The 22103-nt window shown below is 40.1% G+C and overlaps 1 protein-coding gene across 1 annotated transcript in view; it reads left to right on the top strand.

Moving 5' to 3' along the window:
• Window positions 1-583: 583 nt before the first annotated feature.
• The window catches only part of LOC128458632 (carbonic anhydrase-related protein 10), a 100475-nt gene continuing 78955 nt past the window's right edge, over window positions 584-22103 (top strand). Inside the window, exons 1-2 of the mRNA XM_053443529.1 lie at window positions 584-996; window positions 7040-7114. Of these exons, the coding sequence (XP_053299504.1) occupies window positions 936-996; window positions 7040-7114 (136 nt within the window). The 5' untranslated portion in view covers window positions 584-935. The remainder of the gene's footprint in view (window positions 997-7039; window positions 7115-22103) is intronic.

Here is a 22103-nt window from a genome sequence, read left to right as displayed (position 1 = left end):
AGGGCGCAGCACGTCCACAGGAGAGAGTTCCACTGGTTGCACAGTCCGCACACACCACAGCTGGATTCTCTGAGAGGATCTTTGCCACTTGTTTAGAAGTTAAATGAATCGCTGTGATAAGATCACAGTCAGATTGTCACTGATGCTGAAGTTTTATTTATTTACTTTGAAATTGAGACAAATGCATCTGAATCTAACCGTGTACGCCTGTAATATTGTATAAACTCTCACCATTATGGAAACCAATTTTTATAAACTATTCCTCTGATCTTGAGTAGGGTTTGACTTTATCACACTCTGTGTTTTTCCCGCCCTTGTTATTATTTGGGATGTCTCCTATTGAAATGTTTGTGTGTGTGTGTACGTGTGTGTTTGTGCGCGTGCGTGTGTGTGTGTGTGCGTGTGTGTGTGTGTGTGTGTGTGTGTGTGTGTGTGCGTGTGTGTGTGTGTGTGTGTGTGTGTGTGTGTTACTGTTCGTCATCATCACACACAGTGTCATGAACCCGCTGTCTCTGCCAGTCTGTGCGCTCCTGGCGCGCTGCGCGTTTGTGGAGAAGTTGTCTGATCCAGCGCAGACAAGCGGTGCGCCACTGACACCCGCCTGCCCTGAAGGAACCCAAGCAGAGGAACGGGCGTAACGAAAGATTTTACAGCTGGAAATTCTTACAGGCGGATAAATACACAGTTAGATGGTAAAAAGCTGAAATGCCCCAGAACCGCGTAGAAAACGAGGACGATACGAGGGCGGATCTCCTGCGGGGCTTCACTCCATCTCTGCGCTCCGTGTGAGGGGACACGCCGAGCGGCTGAGGGGCAAACGGAGAACTGGAGAGGAGGAGAAAATGCTCAAAGTTTGTCCGCGTCGTGTGGAAGTGCCACCCCGCAAAGCGCCGTCCCGCATCAGCTGCAGAAAATTAGCATGAATTGAACGAAGAATGCATGTCGTTTGGGAGATATCTGTGATTCTGCAAACATATATCATCTGCACGTCATCAGGTAAGGAGACAGATCCTTTAACGTGTCTACACATGTACGGCTAAGGAGTGAGATTCAGACCACAGGGACTCCATTTATCCTCAAAACTCACACACCATATTCAGTGTTTTGATCAGGAGCCTTTCGTGCATGCCGACGCACACGCGTAGATCACAGTAGTAAGCAGTAGTAACATAAACACATAAGCTGACTAACACGCACTGTCACTGAGGAGTTCACACACACACACACACACACACACACACACACACACACACACACATACACACACACACACACACACACACACACACACACACACACACACACACACACACACACACACACACCTCAGTTGTGAGGGCACTCATTGACAGAATGCATTCCATGGCGTCTTACCCTAACCTAAACCAAAATATTACATTACATGACATTTGGCAGAGGGTTTTATCCAAAGCAACATGCATTGAGTGCATTCAACATCTATGAGTGGCCATTTAGGGGTTCAGTATCTTGCCCAGGGACACCTTGTCAGATGGGGAAGACTGAGGATTGACCCGCCAAGCCTCTTGTTGGAGAACTACCACTCTACCCCTCAGCCACAGCCGCCCTAATTTGAACCCTAACCCTAAAAAAACAAGTCTTAACACTGAAACGGTCCCTCGAATTTGTGAGGACCAGTCAAAATGTCCTCGCAGTGATGTTATTGAACCAAAATTGGCCATTGTAACTATAGATAGACATGGTTAACATAGTCAATAGTCTCATAATAGTACACACACACACTCACATGCACGCACATTCACGCGCATACACACACGTGCACACACCCCGACACACACACCCTCAATGGTTTTGCATTGGTCAGAGTGTCATGATCCTCAATGCTTGTGCCAAAATTACCCAGTCAACTGCCCATTTGCCCTTCTTGACTGGCAAAACCCGAAACTGTTATAATAGTTGTGGTTGCAACAATAATACTCATTAACTCAATGGTTGCTAAAATGTCCTCGAATAAAATCACGGTGTCAACCTTGGACACTCCAAACTGACGATTTACTTGAGAGAAGATGGCTCTCTTGAAGTTGTGAAGCCCGGTTTGGCTACATTGTTGTACGTGATTTTAAGGCCACGGTCACGCACACAAATGCAAAGTGAATGACGCAGGTAAAGGTTCGCCAAGGTTTTACTCCATAAGAAGCCCCGCTGCGGAATTGCCTCATCAAAGGCAGAAATTGCTCCCGCTGATTGGAAGTGAGATGGGGGGTCGAAGGTTCGTCCCTGATACATTCATGTTTATATGACAGAGCCCTAATGTTGAATTCTTCTGAAGTTGTAGAACTGATTAATAACAAACTGTATAATCTGTGTGAATCCATGTAGGTAAAAGTCACTACATGTTGCTCAGCTTGTAAAGTTTACTTGATTTCTCAGAGTAAAAGTCTTATTATACTATTATATATATATAAAAGCTATCATCACATGAATCATGAACCATGAATCTTGGCTGGTTAGCTAAGGAAAATGGCAGGCTTTAGCTTCATTCAAAAAGAAAGCTGATGTTGGAGTTAGGTTGATGATAAGTTAAGATCCACGTAAGTGTACCGAAACAAGCTAACCTGGGAGTTGCTTCTTTCTAGCTCACGTCAGGGGCAGGTAGCTATTTTTCAACTAAATTTCATTCAGGTTATGAGGAATTTTCAGCCAACTAGCACATGCAACTGATACAATTCACCCTTTGTTTTCATCATGCGCTCATAGTGTTCTAAATGCTTAAAGTGAAGAGCAACTTTGCCGAGCTTGGGCCAGACCAGCAAGTGAAACATTAATGACCATTTTTTTTTCTGATTCTAATACTCAAATTTAAGATGAGGCACAACCACAGGGCTCCATAGCAAGAAGCGAGAGCATGATTTGAATTTTACTTAACTTAAGAACACTTTCTTCTGCAGTTTACACTTTATTTCACTGTTGGTCTTTTTATAATTAACCTCCCACACTTGACTGTCACCACCTTTTGTTTGGTGTGTATCATGATGCAAGAGTGTTTTAGGGGTCTCAGGCAAAAGGGACCTACCTACCTAGGGCTCTACATCAAACCAAACCCAAATTGTCATTGCAGTGCACTAACATAATCAACCATTCTCAGGGGCCCCTCTCAGCTTAGGGCCCCAAGCAATTGCTTGCTTTGCTTTCCCTGTTGCAACGCCCCTGGTAGGATGATAATTAAAAGTTTCTTTCAGAGACAGCTTCAATACTTCAAACTCCCCTCTCATCTTGCACATACATTGAGAGAGTGATAAGGATGAAGATATATCTTGCCTTCAGCATAATAATAATATGAATAATAATAATAATAGTAATAATAATAATAATAATAATAATAGAACACTTATTAACAATAACTTATTAAGTAAGTTTCTACTATATTCATGCATGTAGTTATGAGATATAAGTTCAATCAAATATTTGCTTTTGGATAATATAGTGAAGTATTTAAATGATATATTAAATTATTAAATTAAATTAGTATAATAGTTTTCTTATTTTTTTTCCCTTTGGAACTGATCCCTTACAGCCATGTGTATCCCCAAATCTCATCTGATCCATGCCGCCCACAGTCCCAAAATCCCAGATAGATAATAAATAAAAATATAAAGTAAAATTAAATAAAATAAAATGCATAATCATTTACTATCATACATCTGAAATAAGAAGAAAATATAAAAAAATAAATTTGTATTAATACTAATAGTAACCAAAATGAATAAAGAGGAGAGAAAGAAAAAAAGAGAGGGATATAAAAAAGACAATGGGTAAAAAAGTGATCTATAATTACACACAAGGTATTAGTTTGAGCTCAGTAGCTGAACTTGAAAAAACCTTCAGTTTACTACTTACTTCACATGGTTTACAGCATATCAACTCATAATCTGAATGAAGAGTTAATTTTCGAGATTGAGTATTGTGTTCTGCAATCAAACAACATATAACAATGTTAAGATCAATCATATCGCTGCTTAAACGAATATGCTCGAAACTATTGCCTATCTGCACTGAGGTATAAACTTTTACTAGCATTGAGGGTTATCCTTTTTTCAGGTTAGAGTAATATGCCCTCAAAATGAATCTGCATGTCAAGCCTCGACTTCTTTACAGAATGGGAGAGACTGATCTGCCGACAGTGATGTTCTTTTCAAAAGCAGGCTCTGCAAACATAGGTCAAAAAACTTTTCTCTCATGATTTACCTAAACAATGACCAGTAAAAGTTAGAAACCATTAAATCTCACACTTATAAGAAAGCTGCAAAATGCTAATCAGTTAGTGTTTTTAATCTCATTATTTAAACATATTCTATTGTTTTATTCATTTTTATGTTTGTGTTTTTCTCAATTACTCTAATACAACATAAAACACCAGCACAAATAAACATTAAACCAAGAAGGCTGCATGTCTGTTTCATATAGTCTAAAGTTCTTCTGTTCCTTGTATGATTTGAAGTACATCAATTATTATTATTATTCACATAATTTCCCTTGCTAAAACTGCAGATTGATTCTTTATGCATTATATATAACTATTGTTTAAAGCTATAATTTAAAGGATGTATTCAAATAATATTTTGTTGTGATGTGCTCAAAAGACTTTCTCTTACAGTTGCTGAGCGAGGGCTCAGTGCATGATGGGAGCTCCCCCAGCAGTCTAAGCTTATAGCAGCACAGCTGGGGGGATGGTTCAGGGCTCACCTGAGAATCACTAGTTCTATGCTTTATCAAAGAGGAACGTTTCAAGTCTAACCTTAAATGTAGACAGGGTGTCTGCCTCTTGAACCAAGAGTGGGAGCTGGTTCCACAGGAGAGGAGCCTGGTAGCTGAAGGCTCTACCCCCTGTTCTACTCTTGCAGACACGAGGAACCATTACTTTATAGTGACCATAAATGAGCCTGTGTTTAGGGAGCAAAGTGATCTATCAGGTCTTTAGTAAGGAGATTGATTTTAATTATTATTCTGGAATTTACAGTAAGCCAATGCAGATAGGGTCATATGGGACACATATAATTTATTCTCGCTCCTGTCAGTAGTCAACTATAGCATTTTGAACCATTTTCACATACTCACAGATACATCCTGATACTAAAGAATTTCAATAGTCCAGTCAACACAACAGGCTTTGCAATAAATATTAAAGATCAAAGTGGTGTTATCTTACATTTTGAGGTGGACCAGTGCATCTGAGAACAGTGGTTGATGGAAATCTGGAAATACAAGAGGCTAGCAAAACCAAAGTTATCTACGTGTATTTAATAAAGGGCTTTCTGCAGAAAGGATCAACAGAGTCCTAAGGATCTCAGAGTGACGTTGGAAAACAGTCAAATAAAACGATCTTATATAGGAGGACAAGGCTGTTTGCCTGTAGGCGTAGTTTAAGACTGGAACTACAGCGTAGGAATAAATGATTTGCATACATTTCCATTGGGTTCTTTAGACAGTCAATAAGTAATGGAAAGGTCAAACAAGTATATAGAATGGTCATACAGGTTACATATCATACAAATTTCAGGTCATGGAGTATTAGACAGGTATGCAAAAAGTTACTCTTCATCTATCAAAAAGGTTTCAACCACACTTAGTCAATTTCCACTATACTTAGTTATTTTTCCACTACAAGTGTTTCTGACAGGGGTATCTCACAGAAGTGACGTAGACCAGTGTGGGACAGCGGTGCAAAATTAGTCCTATCATATGGATTGAAAGAGAGGAGTAGTGAGAGAATTACACTGAAATCTATCATCCTTTTGTGGACCACAATCCTTTTTTATATATACTTTTCTTTATTGAGGTTCTCAACAATTACATCCACTTTCCAATTCTGCAAGTATACAGATCAACTTTTCCCCTTAGTCTGCTTTAAAATAACACAAAGACAGCAGAAATTACAACTTAAAGAACACACAAAAGAAAAGAAAAAAAGGAGACCCAGACACACGCACAAAGATAAAGTAAAAGTTTAAAAAGGTACACAGACATACATACGCTCTACCACATTGACATAGTTACATTCCCTTGCTAAATGCCGTAGTCAGTTCACAAGTTTCTATTGCACAAGTGGTTTCCACACCACACACGCGTATAATAATGTGCAAGATACTTGATCTCAGAACAGTGGAAGTAGAGGCAGCGTCAGCTTGACAAGCCCTCAGTCTGTAGCCAGCCCCCTCAGAGAACCCAGATTTGATCCTCAATGCAGAACTCCAAGACAAGCTGGCCTCCCCCTCTCCCTGATTGGCTCCATAGTATGGCCTTCTGGGAGTGAAAACACCCTAAATTCTAACGGTGGAAACTTTAATTTGGCAACTTGTTCACCAAATGTAGGTGGCAATGTCAATGTGAGTGTCTGAGGTGAGGGACCCAGTGGTGGGTATTTGAAAAGTTTTCCATTTGTATTTAAGTGTAACAGACGTCAAGGACCCCAAAACATTTCAGTGTAGCAATAGCTAATATAACCCATGGGAAACCAATGAGAATAGTTTCAGAAACACAGTCATGAAAGAGATCATTTTAATAAATTAATCAAGACAAATTGCCCCTCCTCATGATGCAGGAATATTGCACAGTCCGATAAACATTAAAAAAACCATTGAAACAGGCCCGATGCAACTTGGAGTCCTTTTTTGACAACCAGCCAGAAAAAGCTCCAGCAGCAACCGCCGCCCTGGAATTGGTATCTCATTAATAAATACCTTAAGTTACTAAAATGTGAGTGTTATGTGAAGCCAAATGTGTATAGTTATTTTTCTGTTTTGAGTGTCATGCTATAAAGCATCATCTAAGTAGATGAATGGTTGGAAAGAGTTCAGTCGTGTTTGGGCTCATGTGACCTGCCTTTAAATTGTAGCAACACAAACTCTTATGGTTCGGATCATCCTACAGATCCCAGCGGATCTCTTTTAATTGTGCTGTTGCTTCCAGACAGGCTGGGCACAGCCTGCAGGGCTGGTTGGCATAATGTCCTTAAATTTTTTAATGAATTTTCCTCCACTTTTCTCTTTCTTTTTCCCTGCAGCTCAGGCTATTACATCCAAGCTTGATGAGAGTTGGTGGGCGTACAAGGATGTTGTCCAGGAAAGCTTTGTTCCAGGTAACAGAACATAACCCATCTCAAACACAGGAGGGTACAAAGCCAACACATGCCTGCATGTCTGAAAAGTGATGTGGCTGAAAATGTAGGTTTTGAGATAGTTAGTTGAAGCCCTGAGTTGAAGCCGATAAAGGACTTACAATGGATTCTCAAGTGATTTGTTCATAAATATTGGGGAGCACAATAGCAACAGCCGCCCCTTTTAATCACTCAAACAGTTAATTCAGTCAGAGGCTGTTCATCGCTCTTAAAGCCTGTGGTTGTAGTTCACCAGATGAGGGCTATAGGTTATGTGTGTTCAGAGGATGTTTCAGATCAGTTTGATACGCTGCCACTGACAACATGTTTGTCAAAAGTTTTTTTTATGCAGTGGCTGGAAAATGTTTTACCAGCTTGTTAACCTGTTCAATTGTACCAACAACCAGTCTCTATTATCCACCGCATTTTAAGTCATTCTAATGGGACTAAAATATAATTTATCTGGGCTTTCTTGTTTTCTTCTCAATGCACTTACCTTGTCTACTTTATTGAATTGACTATTGAATTATATGACGCTGACAATGCAGGAAAGCTCTTTAAGGAAAGTGAGACAATCACTTTAGTTTAGTCGTCTGGAGTTAAACCCACTTGGTTTTAACCACTCCACATTTACTGCATGTCTTTTGAGTTGGTAACTGCTAGGTAGGATATCATGTTGTCTTCCAGGTTAAGAGAAGTGTACAGAATATCCAGATCTTTCTTTGTAGACTAATTTTGTAGCTATATTAAAGCAACATGGATTAGGGAAAGTAATGCCTGTGGGTATGACATTTATGAGGATGAACACAAATAACGATTTGAAATCCTTCTGACAGAGCCTCTAATTATTTGGTTGTAAGGTGTCATTTTCTGTGATTTCTAAGGTGATTTATGGATGGTTAATCACACTGCACATCAGGGATAATGATATCTTCAGAAACTGTTAGTGGCACTGAATATAAAAATGTGTATTTCCTTTACTTAATCTCAATTTTAGTGCTGATGCTAAGCATAGCTGTTGATGAAATTACTTATTCTGTACAGGTATTTAGTCAAGTTGAACACAGTGTCAGTTTTTTTTACTGGGGGGGGCTACAGGCCCACAAGACTTCTGCAAACATACAAGAAATGTTGTTGAGCTTTGGTCACATGCTCTAACTACGGCTATTACATTTATATGGTCATCAATAATCGGACTATTGAATTAAGTCTGAATAGGACATTACTCTGATTATGATGTTTACATGAATTGATTTACATTTTAAAGAGCATAGTCTGATTACTCACGTTATTACATCCACTGCATCCTACATCAGATTTTTCACTCACACCCAGGACATGCGTCGTCAAGCAGTTGGTTACTGCTGTAGGTGTAAGACTCAAAATGCTGTGAAAACTCCAATTGGATGTTAGAATGCGATTGAGATAATAATAATAATAATGATACAAATCTACATAATGTTGTTTACATGGCTTTGTCTTATTCAGACTATTTTCTTAATCTAGTTAACATCTGAGTATTGGTGTCTATGTAAATGTCTGAAATGTTGTTGAACTTGGTTCATGAGCTTTGACTCAGATTATAAACGACTGGGACAATTACTCAACAGTTGAATCAGAAGCCACACTCCATCTGCCACCTCAGCTTGTCTGTTTTCATCAGTAGGCTGAAGAATCTTCTAAAATATTAAAAACAACAACATTGGGCACCAGCATTTAAGGAAAATCTCTTTTCACGCCGTCAAATGCCTTCAGAGTGATAGTAAAGTTACTCCTGTGTCAATATATAAATATACATATCGTCTTCCCTGCTAATGCTTTAACGCCTTTACTGTGGGGCAGAAGTTTCTATGGACAGGAGGGACTAACGTTACATTGAATTAGCTGCTGTAAACATGTTGAATGACTGTGTATTGCTCAATAGATCGATTGTGTCCCGTCTGTCCTACAGTTGTCAGATGTGTCCCTGTCATTATGTTGGTTGATAACGGTTGTTAATATAATAACATTAAATGATATTGTTTGTCGCTGTAATAATGTTGATTGGCTGCTTAGTGAGTGGTGTCACAATTTCCATAGGAGGATTTCCAGCCCTACCCATTGTGGCTGAGTTTGGAGGGGGACACTACCCAGCACGGGGCACTTGGGGATAGGGCCAAGGGAGAGGAATTGGAACAGGCCCTAACTCTCATGTCTGTCCTGCAAATATGAAGCTGTACAGCCCACAGTGGGTTAGCTTATCTCTACAAGATAGACATGGAGAAGAAGGTAGCCGGGCTCTGTGTGAGAGTAAATATCCAGAGGATCCTATCAAATAGACTCTATTTAAAAATGGATGACATGACAGCTCCCTAAAAGTAAAGCTGAAGTGTCTAAAGTGACTGGCGGCAGTATCAAAGTACCCATCAAATACACTCCTGATGGTTTCTGTCATTTCCGATAGTTCCCATTACACTGACGTATATTTTTTCAAGAAGTTTGGTTTGAATAACTTATTGACTATAAAAGACGTGGTGGAGTGTCAGGACTGACAGCTGAGACTGACTCACGATCAGTCGAGCGCTTGAATCAGCAGGACCGGCAGGAGCAGCAAAGTGGAGAAGCGTCGTCCATCTTCGTATAGCCTATAGTCTTTGCAGGATCCATCTGTGTAGCATTCTACCTCAATCTCCAATCTTTCAGTGTCTAAACACACATTTAGAAATGATGTGGTAAACAGATGTTCTGTGGCTATGTTTGGTTTGATTACAGTGCTACACTACGCTTTCATGTTTTGAATGGTAGAGTTGCATATGTTCACATTAAGGCTCGTAATTGCTCCTCCATCCTCACTAGGCTTGAATTTGTCCTCACCTCAAATGAGAGTAAACCTATCCGATAAGGGTTCAGTACAGTAGTAGTGTATTACAGCTGTTGTCAATAACAGGTATTTATGCACTTGTGTGTCCATAAAATATAGATGCAGTTCTCGGGATGACTGAATAAAATGACGTATGAATGACCCATAATCAAATTTCTGATTACAGAAAAGTCTGTGAATGAGAGCCGAGCTCATGAATTTGGCGTGATTGCTAGACTTAATAGAGAATCATAGAAAGAAACAGGGACTGAAATGAGGTTTAACGGAGGGACACTCAACAGAATGCTAAAAAGATATCTTAAAATATTTCCGCTCCCTTTCTCTCAGATTTCCCTTTCTTTCTCCTGCATGCTCTGTGTGCCTTTCTGTTGGAAGAAAGGTTTCCTGTATAGGCCAGTGCAATGTTGAAATGCATCGTTAAATTAAAAATTAATAGGGAATAAATGTTTGTTATTGCCACAGTGACTAGAATGGAACAGCTTGTCAGCAACCCCGACAGAACGAGATCACAGCACAGCTGGATCCTGTGGACATCAGTCTCAAGACGTTAGACAAGAAACTTTTATGGACGTCTGTGGCCTCTGGTCATCAATCTCCCCTTCTCTTTGTTTATCACTGTGATGGTGTGCTATCGACTCCTCCCTCTTTCCCTCTGTCTTTACTCTTCCCATCTCTGTCTCTCTCTGCTTCAGGCTGCCTGGTTCATCCTTTGGTTGTACAGATCTTATGTATATTTGATCACATCTGTGTCTGCTCGTCTCCCTGTGTCCTTTTATCTTCTCCCTCCTCTTGCTTTTATTCTCTCTCATCTCTTCTGTCCTCTCAGCCCCATCTTTCTCCTTAGTCCCTTCTTTTTCTCTAATGTTTATTGCCGGTCCATTTTCGTTTGCCACTCCTCTCTCTCCCCTCTTTCTCTCTCTGTTTTTCCAGGAGCATCCTTTCCTCACCTCATCCAGAGTCAACAATCCTGCTCTCTCTCGTTGTCATCCCTCTCTTTTCTTTCCTCTGCTCCTATTCCCTCCAGCTCACTCTTCCTTCAGGCCGGAATGACCTGGAGATGTTGCGATCACTCATTTGAATTTGCTCACAACTTGAGGCCCATTCGGAGCCTCAGAGGAAATGTCAGCTGAACGCTGTGTCCAGAAGTGGCTCTGATGAGGCCACTTCCTCTGTCAACCTTTACGTGGACTTGTGGAAACCAGACGGTCACAGGTTGATACATGTTTCTGCTCACAATAACCTTCATGGCACAGTAAGAGAAAAGCTTATGTGAGAAAATATAAATTAAACAAACAGGTTAATAGGACAAGATGATTTGAACAAGAACATTTTCTATGAATAGCTAAAATACACATTTCTAAAGAATCATTATCTTGATTATTTAGCCTAAAATTAAAACTAAATGAATCTCTCATGGTTGGCTTGTTAGCAAACGGTTGCCTCTTCACACTCCCAGCAGACACAAAGCAACATGCGTATTTTGGTCTTCACCACCTCCTGAGTAAAATATCAGGCTCTTTAGCTGCTAAATGCTCCCATATGCTCACTGGGTACTTTCTAATTTAGTCTGTACTGTTTCATGCTGGGCAGGTAGCATACAATAAATCAGAGCAGATCAACTAAAGCCTCCTGCTGCAGTTGGAAACAAGGTAAGAACAGAGGCGGAGGCCATCAAACCACAGAGCTGAGGGTAATGGGTTTTTACAAAAAAAATTACAGCTTCAGCAAAAGTGTGGTTGATTATATTATCCACATAATCCAAAAATTACAACCTATTGTCTGTGTAGTACACTTCAGTTACTATTTCAGAGTCAATCAGCTGCTCCAAACTGGCTGCATGAGTGGCGACGGTGTTACCAGCAACTTCTTGCTTTTCATTTTGGAAATGATCCCCGGTCAGAGGGGCAACACTGAGTGATGAGCCACGCGTCTCAGGTGCGTCTCTGTATTCCGCAAAGAGTTTACAGCAAACTACACAGTGAAAATGATCTTTCATCTGTTTAATATGTAACAAACATAAATATTTGAAATACTTCCTGTACCCATTCCAAAGTGAAACCTCTCAAGCGTTCCTGTTGACCAGTTGTTTTACCAAGGTTTCTTTTGTTTATTGTAGGACCAGAAGATGGCAGGATTTATTTTACAAAGTCCTGGAATTTAGTTAGGTACAAGAACCACTTTTATTTTGAGGAAATACAGTAGTCACACCAGAAACGTCACCTAGCAGCTCCGCAGCAGAAACTCAGCAGCTCCCTGTGAGAACAACAGAGGCCAGTCAGGCGTAATGGATCAGCGACGCAGTTGCCACAAAAATACAAGCAACTGCACCATGAATAAAATGACATGAATATTAAATAAAACAGTGATACCCATACATTTTCTTACAGCGCATGCAAAAAATGATTGGGAAAAATTGGATAACATAATAAAATAAGAAGCTGTGGCTTTGTATAGGTTTTGTATATTTTTTGGTCTGATTAACACAGTATGTTGGATATAAAAAACTTACAAATAACTTCAGGCTGTTTCTGCTGCCAAAAATGAGGGGAGATGCCATCATCACAGGAAGTATTTAAAAGTGTTTGGATTATTTTTCTAATAAAAGACAGGCTTGGGATAGTTTTCCAATTAGGATCACACTCCTCATGTCATTCTCAGCTGCTGTGGTGGTATACATGTATAAAACAATGTCAGGAATCCTGCTGAGAATGAAAGAAACTTTGTGCAATTAAATTATGCTATAATTGTCATTGTGTAGTTATTTAGAGTGCCAAATGGAAAATTTTGATCAGTGTCTACTGATCTCTAAAAATATCTCATGCTCTTACCTATTTCTCCCTTTATTGTAAACCCTTTAATCTATATTGGGATCTGGTGGGAGTAATGAGTCCATGTTTTCATGCATCTTATTGGTCAGTAGCTGGGCTGATGACAAGTTTTCTTTAATGCTCCCGTTGGCGCTGCAGCACAGGTCACCACGGTGATCTAACTCAAATAAAAGTAAACCATATGATCTAGCTGGATAACCCTCTGAGCTTACTGCATGGTGCAGGTGTGATCTTAGAGTGTTTCAGTGCCCAGGGTTATGTGCAGATGCAATGAAGCAATATCACAAAATATAAAGTTAGAGACCTTATATGTTATTATACGGTGCATTGTTTTTGAGCTCATTATAAAAATTGGCAGGACAAATTCAAATGTGTTGAGCAGTAGAGATCATTAATGGTAACGCTGGTCAGCAAATGGCTGTTTGAAGTTGACCATCACAATCTTTATTTCCTTATGTTAATGGGAATGTTGGCCTTATGTCACAGCAGGTCCAGGTCCTCCATTGACATTGAATGATATAGAACAGTCATATGTTAATGTGGTAATAGGTTTGGGTTATGTGCAAAGTACTTGGAATTACTGTTAAAGTTTTTGTGGTGTGCAGCTGCTGAGATGGAATGACTGGCCAACTAGGTAGGAAGTAAGTGGTAAATAAACTGCATTTAAATCACACATTTATAGTTGTAAAGAGAATATTCTAAGCACTTTGGAGTAGGACCATCACACAGTGTTTCTATATTCTGCCCTTTGTTTGTATCTCAGTTCATGAACTTTGACGGAACAGCTGTTTTGAACAAATCAGAGTTTTTTGCCTAAGGACAAAAAGAGGTGGGGATTGAACCCACTCTACCCCATGTGCCACAGGCTAGGAAATTTAATTGCAGAGGGAGCTCGTTCAGCATCTGATTTTGGTGGATGTGGATTGTGTTGAAAGCTGAGCTAAAGTCAGTGAATAGCTTCCTGACATGAGATTTCTTTCTCTGCTACTGGTGTTGGATAGATGTACCTCCTTCTACCTCAATAAGGAAGTGAGCAAACTGTACTGGGTCAATTGACATGAGAAAGCTGAACCTATAGGAGAAAAAAGCCATTTTCAGACATGACCTCCAGATAAAGTCTGGAGAATTGGGTCTGGACTTTACAAAGCATTTGGAAAATAAAGATAGACCTGTGAAGTGGTTGTTTTAATAACAAAGCCTTTTTTGTGCACTCATTTCAAATGTCAGTATAACTGACAGTTGAGCTGTTGTCATCAGCTTGTATTTATATTAATTGTGTCAAATTAACTCAACTTCATATAAAAATGATGTCAAGAACACTGTGCTGCACAGCTTGACAATGGCTGCTGGTACTACTACCTATTTACAAACTGGGATCAAATACTATTTCTTCCTCATTCTGAAAACAGGAAGAGAACAACACGTGAACTAGAGTGACAGTCAGTAGGGTGCAGACAGCCTTCCTTCATCTCCACCAAAATTCTACCCAAAATCTGTCAGGTTGATTTGGAAAATAGTTCTAAAATGTTTTAATCAAAAGCCATGCGTGATTCCCTGAGAAATCTTTCAAAAAATTCCCAATCTTACAATGTTAATGAAAGTGATACAAATTTCTTGGATTTGAATAATCCTGTTGACAAACAAAGGATTAGGAGTGAAAACATAATCTCCTTGGGCAGAGGGGCTGAGGACTAAATTGTGACGCAGTAGAGGAGATTACAAGAAGGGAGACACCCCCACCCCATATTTTACTTTCCCTAACTTGTCTGTAAGAAATCTAAGTTTGACTGTATATGCATGAGATGTTGAATATTGATATTCACTAGCACTAGCATCTTTGACCAAAACAAATGCTTTTTGTGTTTTTAACACCTTGTTTTATTAACATGGGGAGGGCCAAGGTTTTCACAGGGTGGAACTAACATGCACAAACCACATGAATTTCATGATCAGATATTCATTTACAGTAATTTGACAATAACTTATGCATGAAGCATTTATTTATATTCCTATAAATATTCATCTTCAGAGATGGTTCTCTGACAAAAATAGAACAGGCCAATTAGGATGGAATAGTAATAACAATGTAGCAGTTATCCCGATAATCATTGCTATCAACAGATTTTAATGCAATTATTGTCCATATCATCTAGAGTAGACCTAATTTCACATATTATATTTACCTAAATCTTAAGCACATCAACTTCCCAAGATTCTAAAGGTAATTTGCCTTTAGTGGATCTCATATTTTGGTTTTCATTGTTGACTTCTTTATACTATCAAACCTTTTGCCCTGCGGCCGTGCAGTTCTAAACATCACAAGCAGCATTGGAAAGATGCCATAAATTTAGATGTTTTTTGGCTGCAAACTGGTCAAACTGGATCCTGTATTCCCGTCCAACTTTGAGGCTCTCAGCTCTCTTGGCTTGACACATCAAACTGAATTAACTTCCAAACTGCCATTCTCTCATCCTGACTTTTCTCCAGCACACAAGTTGTCTGCCCAGTGTTGTCGGAGGGAGAAAAGTCTGTTGCTTCTGTGATGGTACCAACCTCTGAGAAGGATGTCAAGATACAGCAAAAATAGATCTGTTTATGCTTCATGTATTTGTTGTGTGGGAGCAAAAGGAGGGCTTTTTAAATAACCAATCCTTTCCTGAGCAAATGTCAGGAGGATTGTGCTGTGTGTGTGTCTCCCCTGTCAGGGTCTCTTTTAACTAGAACCGTTTCCAGTATGATATATAATGGATGTCTATGTTTCGTTTCATTGTTTCTATCAGAATCAAGCTCATGACCTGTTTGTAGTTTTTGCTCACGTTCTCCTACTGTGAGAACGAGGAAGGAGAACAGCAAAACTTAAATGCATTGTTTTTGTCATTTGCATATCGTGTTTGTGTTGCTGTGCAGTGATGGTATGAGAAAAATACAGTTTGGGTTACATTCACGAGAAACTTTACGTATTTAGAAACGTTATTTATTGATAGTATTATATTCAATCCCACACTTGTTGAGAAAATCCAGCTTTCTCTTCACTCAACACATCCTCACAGCACTTCTGATCAAGACATTCAATCCATTTATAGTCCACAATCACCATATGATGTATGTAAAGCACTTCATTTGTTCATATATTCTTCAAAAAGCTAGCTGCAAACTACAATTAATGGATCCTTTTGCACAACTGAACACAAAATGAAAGGATATCTGGGGACCGTCAATGTCCGAACACAGTGTCATAATAATTTAACATCTGTTGAGATATACGATCCGTAAGAAAGTGGTGAACTGACCAACGCGTTCCTTACTTGGGCATTCCTTATCAAGTTAAAAGTGTTAAGTTGGGTTCTCGGGTTCTGTTCGGTTTCTCCTAGGATTCTCTTCGGGTTCTCTCACGGTTTTTCCTAGAGTTCTCCTAGGGTTCTGTCAGGGTTCCTTCAGGGTTCTCTCAGGGTTCTCTTCGGCTTCTCCTAGGATTCTCTTAGGGTTCTCTTCTGGTTCTCTTCTGGTTCTCTTCTGGGTTCTCTCAAACTTCATTAAGGCTATACTCCTAGTGTTCTCCTCGGGTTCTCTTTGGGTTCTCTCATGGTTCTCCTAGGGTTCACTTATGGTTCTGTCAGGGTTCTCTCAGTGTTTTCTCGGGGTTCTACTTGGGTTCTACTAGTGTTCTCCTCGTGTTCTCCTATGGTTATATCGTGGTTCTCTCAGGGTAATCTTAGGGATCTCCTAGGTTTCTCTTATCGTTCTGTAAGGGGTTCTCTCGGCGGTCTGTTAGGTTTATCGTAGGATTATCTCAGGGTTATCTTATGGTTCTCTTCGGGCTGTCTCAGGTTTCTTTTATGATATACTTCTAGGGTTGTCTTTGAGTTATCTTAGGGTTCTCTCAGGGTTCTCCTAGGGTTCTCTCAGACCTCTTTTAGGATTCTCTTAGGGTTCTCTCAGTGATCTTTCACGGTTCTTCCAGGGATCTTTCGACTTGGGTTTCTGGCAGAAACTGCAGAACAGGTGTATCATTGTCTGGTTGAACACTCGAACTAGATTTCCTTGGACCATTTAAAACTAGTCACTGAGTTGGATGATGTTTTCATATCATTGTTTGATAATTGTGATGCTCTGTTTGCTTTATTGCTGAGTTCTATAATACCACTATAGTCAATCATCAAATCTGATTTGTATAGCCCATATATATATATATTCCCCTTTTAACAGGTTAAAAATACGTAGAAACCTCAGAGAGAGCCACATGTGAGGGATCCCTCTCCCAGGACGGACAGAAGTGCAATAGATGTCAAGTGTAGGAAAACATCATCAAGATAAAGGTTTTAGCAGCATTGATGAGGGTAAACATTTTGAAGGATAACTTCAATACTATATATGTCAAGCAGTCCTGCTGTAATCAAAGCCTATGAAGGCTGTGGTATCATTGCTCCATGCTTTACACTTACTGGTACACCCCCCACTAATTACATATTCTGTAGTTGAACATGTTTTGGGTTAATGTGTTCTCTTGCTGACGTCGTTGCTACAGAGGAGAGACGCACTCAAATGTGGTGGTTTTTCTTCCAGCGAGCGATGCAGAGCACACAAAGACATCGCTCGCTGGAAGAACTAAAAGTTCCATTAAATGTGTCTCTCCTCTGTCCCTGTTACCCAGGATGGTGCCGGGAGATGGCAGATAGCTGCTTGAGAAAAAGAAGAAAAAAAGGAAAAGGAAAAACAGACTGTATCACCTCTGTTGTGTTCATTGAGGAGAAAGAAACTTATATTTGAGTTATTTATGTAGAAAATGAGGGCGTGTGTCTGTACAGGATATAATATCCCTGTTGTTGCTTAGTGTGCGTATGGTCTTGCTTTGTGTGTGTGTGTGTGTGTGTGTGTGTGTGTGTGTGTGTGTGTAAGGGTTTTCTTCTGTGTGTATGTGTTTTGGGTATATTATATCATAGCTCAGGGTTGTTATTGGGGTGTGCTGCAGTGTAAGTAGGACACCAAGTCAGTGATCAGAGGAGCCTCAGCCTTGCTCACTCTCGCTTCTCTCTAGCTCTCATACTCATACGTGTGTGCACGCACACTCACAAACACACTGCTACTACCCATGTATTTTTCCCTCTTTGTTTCCCTCATGCAGCTTGCCTATTTCTGTCTTTCTCACCCTTTCTCTTTAATATCTCTTTCTCTCAGCGCCTCTCTCTCCCTTTCTCTCTCCCTCACTCTCTCCCTCCACGCACACGCACACGCAAACACACACACTCATAGTTAACATGCAGGCACACACCCCTGCAGACACTCACAGGGCCACAGGAGAGAAGAGAAAGAGCAAAGAAGGAAGAAATAAAGTGTAATAGCAAGATCTGGAGGAGGAGGAGAAGGGGAAGCTACATTTCTCCCACGCAATGGAGGAGGTATGAGCAATTAGAAGGTACTAGAGGATGGAGAGAGAGACATATGAGAGACAGAGACCGTATCGCTGTGAGAACAAAGTCAGAGTCAACCAAATTATCACACAACAAAAACATATACTCTCTTGCAACACAAGTCTGTCAGGTCCTAACAGGACCAATATTTATACATTAGTTCTGTCTTTATTATCTCAATTTAATCATCTATAACTCACATATACAATAGTTTTGTTTTTTTGCGTTTCTGCTCTTGTTTGTTTTTAATGACACAGAGAGATTCCTATTAACATAGAGGAACTAAGTTCCACCCAGGAAAAGCAGCACACATGGCATGTTATCTTGTGCAAACACCACTGCTGGTGTCTCTGCTTGCTGTGGCCTTGTAAAAGTGAAGGTCCAGCTGCACTCTGGCCTGAACACTTGACCCACACAGGGTTAGAGCATCCTGTGCAAGTCAAGTCTGCAGTAAAAATAACAGGTTGATAAAACAAAGGTAACCCACTGTATTTAAAAAACATTGCCATGTAGGAACAGAACAACATCCAGCTACTGGTTGCTTACATAATGCTCCTTGCACCTCTAGAGGCCTCTGCAGCTGAATGAGACTCCTCAGCTCATCAGAACCTACAAACAGCATGTCATTGTCATGTAGAAGAGGAGTAATATTTCAAACGCTTGCCTTCTTATCTGTCCAGGGGCGTGAACTACCAAGCAGGATTTGTGGATAATGAGTTAACCTCAGTTTTCACTCTGGTTTTTCAGCATGAAGCTGTTTTCAGAGAGAATGTCTGCACAGTGAGACTTCAGACTTTTTCAGAGTTTGCATTTCAAACATGAAAAACGCAGCAGGAGATTCTCCTCTCAGATGCATTCACAACAACAAAGTAATCACCAGAGTGTTCAGGTGAGGGGTAGTGCAGAATTCAGAGACAGGACATAAGGTAATAATTCCACTGTGGAGATCACTCGTTTATCGTTTACAGCACATTGACGCCGGCATTTGCCATTATCAAGAAAAGTGCCCTTGACATCTTCATGTATGACACCTCTATTTCTTCCTGAGATGTTTATATTCTTTTAGTTTATTTTTATTTGTGCGTTGCAACACACCCACTCGCTCGCAGTGAGTCCTGCAGAGGATCTCCTGCTGAGTTTTTACCAAGCTCTCACTATGACATTTGCGTTCTCACATACAGCCCCTTCAGATAATGTCAGGAGATTGTTCGGAGTGCATGTTTGAAAGTAGCTCTACAAAGCTGGTTTACTTAAATCACCATGGTAATTTGTGATGAACCGCTAACTTGAACTGCAGGTTAACTTTGTGATAATGGATCAGAACCTGCCGGCAGCTAATGGTGACCATTAACATCACTGGATCCTGACAGGGACAAAATAGTTCATAGTAAATTGACAAATAATAAAGCAGCAGATTATTTACAGATGAAATAATTTAGCTGCTCCGGACTTTTCAAGTGAGCAGGATTCAAAACAGAGATTCTAACAAACAGAGGTGATCAAATTGAAACAATACATTGGCTACACAATATAATCACTTAATTTAGATTGAACAAAGTTAATTTAATTCTCATCAGAGTTGATACTCTTATTCAATCACTGCAGCTCAGAATAAGAGGAGCCAGTGGGACGGTAAATTGAAATTAAAACTAAACGTCTGTTGCCTTTCCTTATAAAATGATCCACACACTGTTAAATATTTCTCATGAATGAACCATGTAGATTGACCTCATCAGACCTCTTCTCTCCAGTTCTCTCTGCTTTGGCAACAGAAGGTCTGACTTACTTCAGCTCACAGTCATAATAGATTGTGTATCATCAGACAAAAATATTAATTCAACAATAAATGTAAGAAAATTCAAGTTACCTATTTACTGTATATTCTTTGGCTTACTTTATTTTCAGTGGTTCTTTTCTTATTATTTCATTAATTATATCAAAGTTACTTTTGAACGTCACTGTCAAGGAATTTAGCGTCAGGCATCAGTGTTTCTTCTCGTTTGATATGAATACTTCATACACGATCATAAACAAGTTCTACAATCATCAGCTTCCTCCTCATGAGCTCACCCGTGGCTTGATAAGAAAACTCAGAGTTAACTGAGCTGGTTGATAACCAGCTTCCCAGTAGAGGTGATCCAGGATGGTTGAGATTAGGTTGAGTGAAGCCAGATAAAAAGAAGATATCCTGGCTACGTTGAACTTGCTTCATAGCAAAAGCCTCACATTTAAATGTTGGAGCCTCAGTTTCTGTAGCGTTCTGGGCGTGGGAGCTCACCAGCACCACATGCTCTATTGTGCTGCAGGTCAGCTAAAGCCTTTTTTTTTTTTACACTAGATGATTTTGATATATCCTAACTTCCTGTGGACTCAGCCATTCTATAGATTGTATAGGTGTAGTGATGATTTGTGGAACACAGTGTGTGCAACTGTTTCATTTCAGGCTTCCATTGATCCCACCACTGTTTAAGACAGTGACAGCTACAAAAAAAAATTGTTACATACTATGACATTGATCAAATTAAGAAATGATCCAGCATATTTTTGTAAAATTTTAAGAACTAACAATTGTGTTTAAAACAATACAACTGCCTGGCTAAGGAGATCCTGTTCTCTCTGATGTGGGACCATGGATGCCGTCTGGACTTAGTGTGCATTCTTCTCCACATATCCGTCAGGCCGTGCGAGCAGCTGCTACACAGTGTGTTGGGAGGCTGAATGAGACTGCAGTCTGAAAAGTCATTGGCAGTACAGTGAAAAACTTCCCCCCAGAATGAAATAACAAGTTTCTCTCTGCATCATTGGTTGGTGCACATCACAAACAACAGGGAAATGATCAAAACCAGCTTTGGCTTTGAGAACCTCCAGTCTTCTACCACAGGTTGGACCTGCAGATCAGCTGGAGTGAATGTTGGAGAAGACGAAATCCCATTTTCTACTTCCAGTCTGTTGAATTTCTTCTGTCACTGTCTCCCTTGATTAAAAAAAAGAACTAGAATGGCACTCCGTGGAGCGCATACCTCTGCCAAGACCCAGCAGTCCCATAAAAGTTCCACCCAATCGCAAACACTTATATAAATCAGTCTGCCCTATATTGCAACATTAGAGAAAGTGATGAAAAATTCCTGGATCTGCCCGCTGATCTAGATCCATACCAAAATCTAACGAGTTTTTCCCTGACCAATACCGTATTTTCAAGTTTAAGTCTTGTGGTATCCAGCCATTAGTTTTTGTGTAGTTTCATAAATCAACCAAGAATCAAATGGACAGGGGTGAACTAACCTTCTTTGTCGAGGTAAAAGTGTGTAATTTTTGCTCTTTCATACAATGTGGCTCCTCTCATCACTACTCCTTCCCTCTGAGTGAGATATTCAAGTCCACACTCAAAACCACCAATTTTCTAGAAGATTTTCTGGTCAGTGAATACTGATTCTTCTACATTTATTATCATAGTATATGGATGAGGTATCAATATGTTTCCTGGAGGAGAGACCTTAACATTTTGGTTGTCTAAGCCTTTCTCTCTTGGACGCCTGACTGTATTATGAGAGATACACAACTGTTGTGAGAAACACACCCATCCACATCCCTGCTGCCTGACAGTAGATCTTCATATGTCTGTCTGTCTGTCTGCCTGTCTGTCTGCCTCTTTATGCCTTACCAACCATATTTCTTTACACGGGGGAGTAGATTTCCACACTCCTCCACCATCTCAGCATCCTCAACCTGAACTACCTACTCGCACCTACCTGTGCTTGAAACACACTCCACCTGTCCCGCCCGCCCGTGCACACATTACCCACACACTTTCCTGTCAACCCCCCCCCTACTGCGATCACCTTTCACCCTCATACCCAGCATGAAGGCATAAGAGG

The sequence above is a fragment of the Pleuronectes platessa genome, chromosome 16 (genome assembly GCF_947347685.1).
Source record: "Pleuronectes platessa chromosome 16, fPlePla1.1, whole genome shotgun sequence".
Taxonomy (NCBI): Eukaryota; Metazoa; Chordata; class Actinopteri; order Pleuronectiformes; family Pleuronectidae; genus Pleuronectes; species Pleuronectes platessa.
This window is presented reverse-complemented; position numbering and strand designations above follow the sequence as displayed.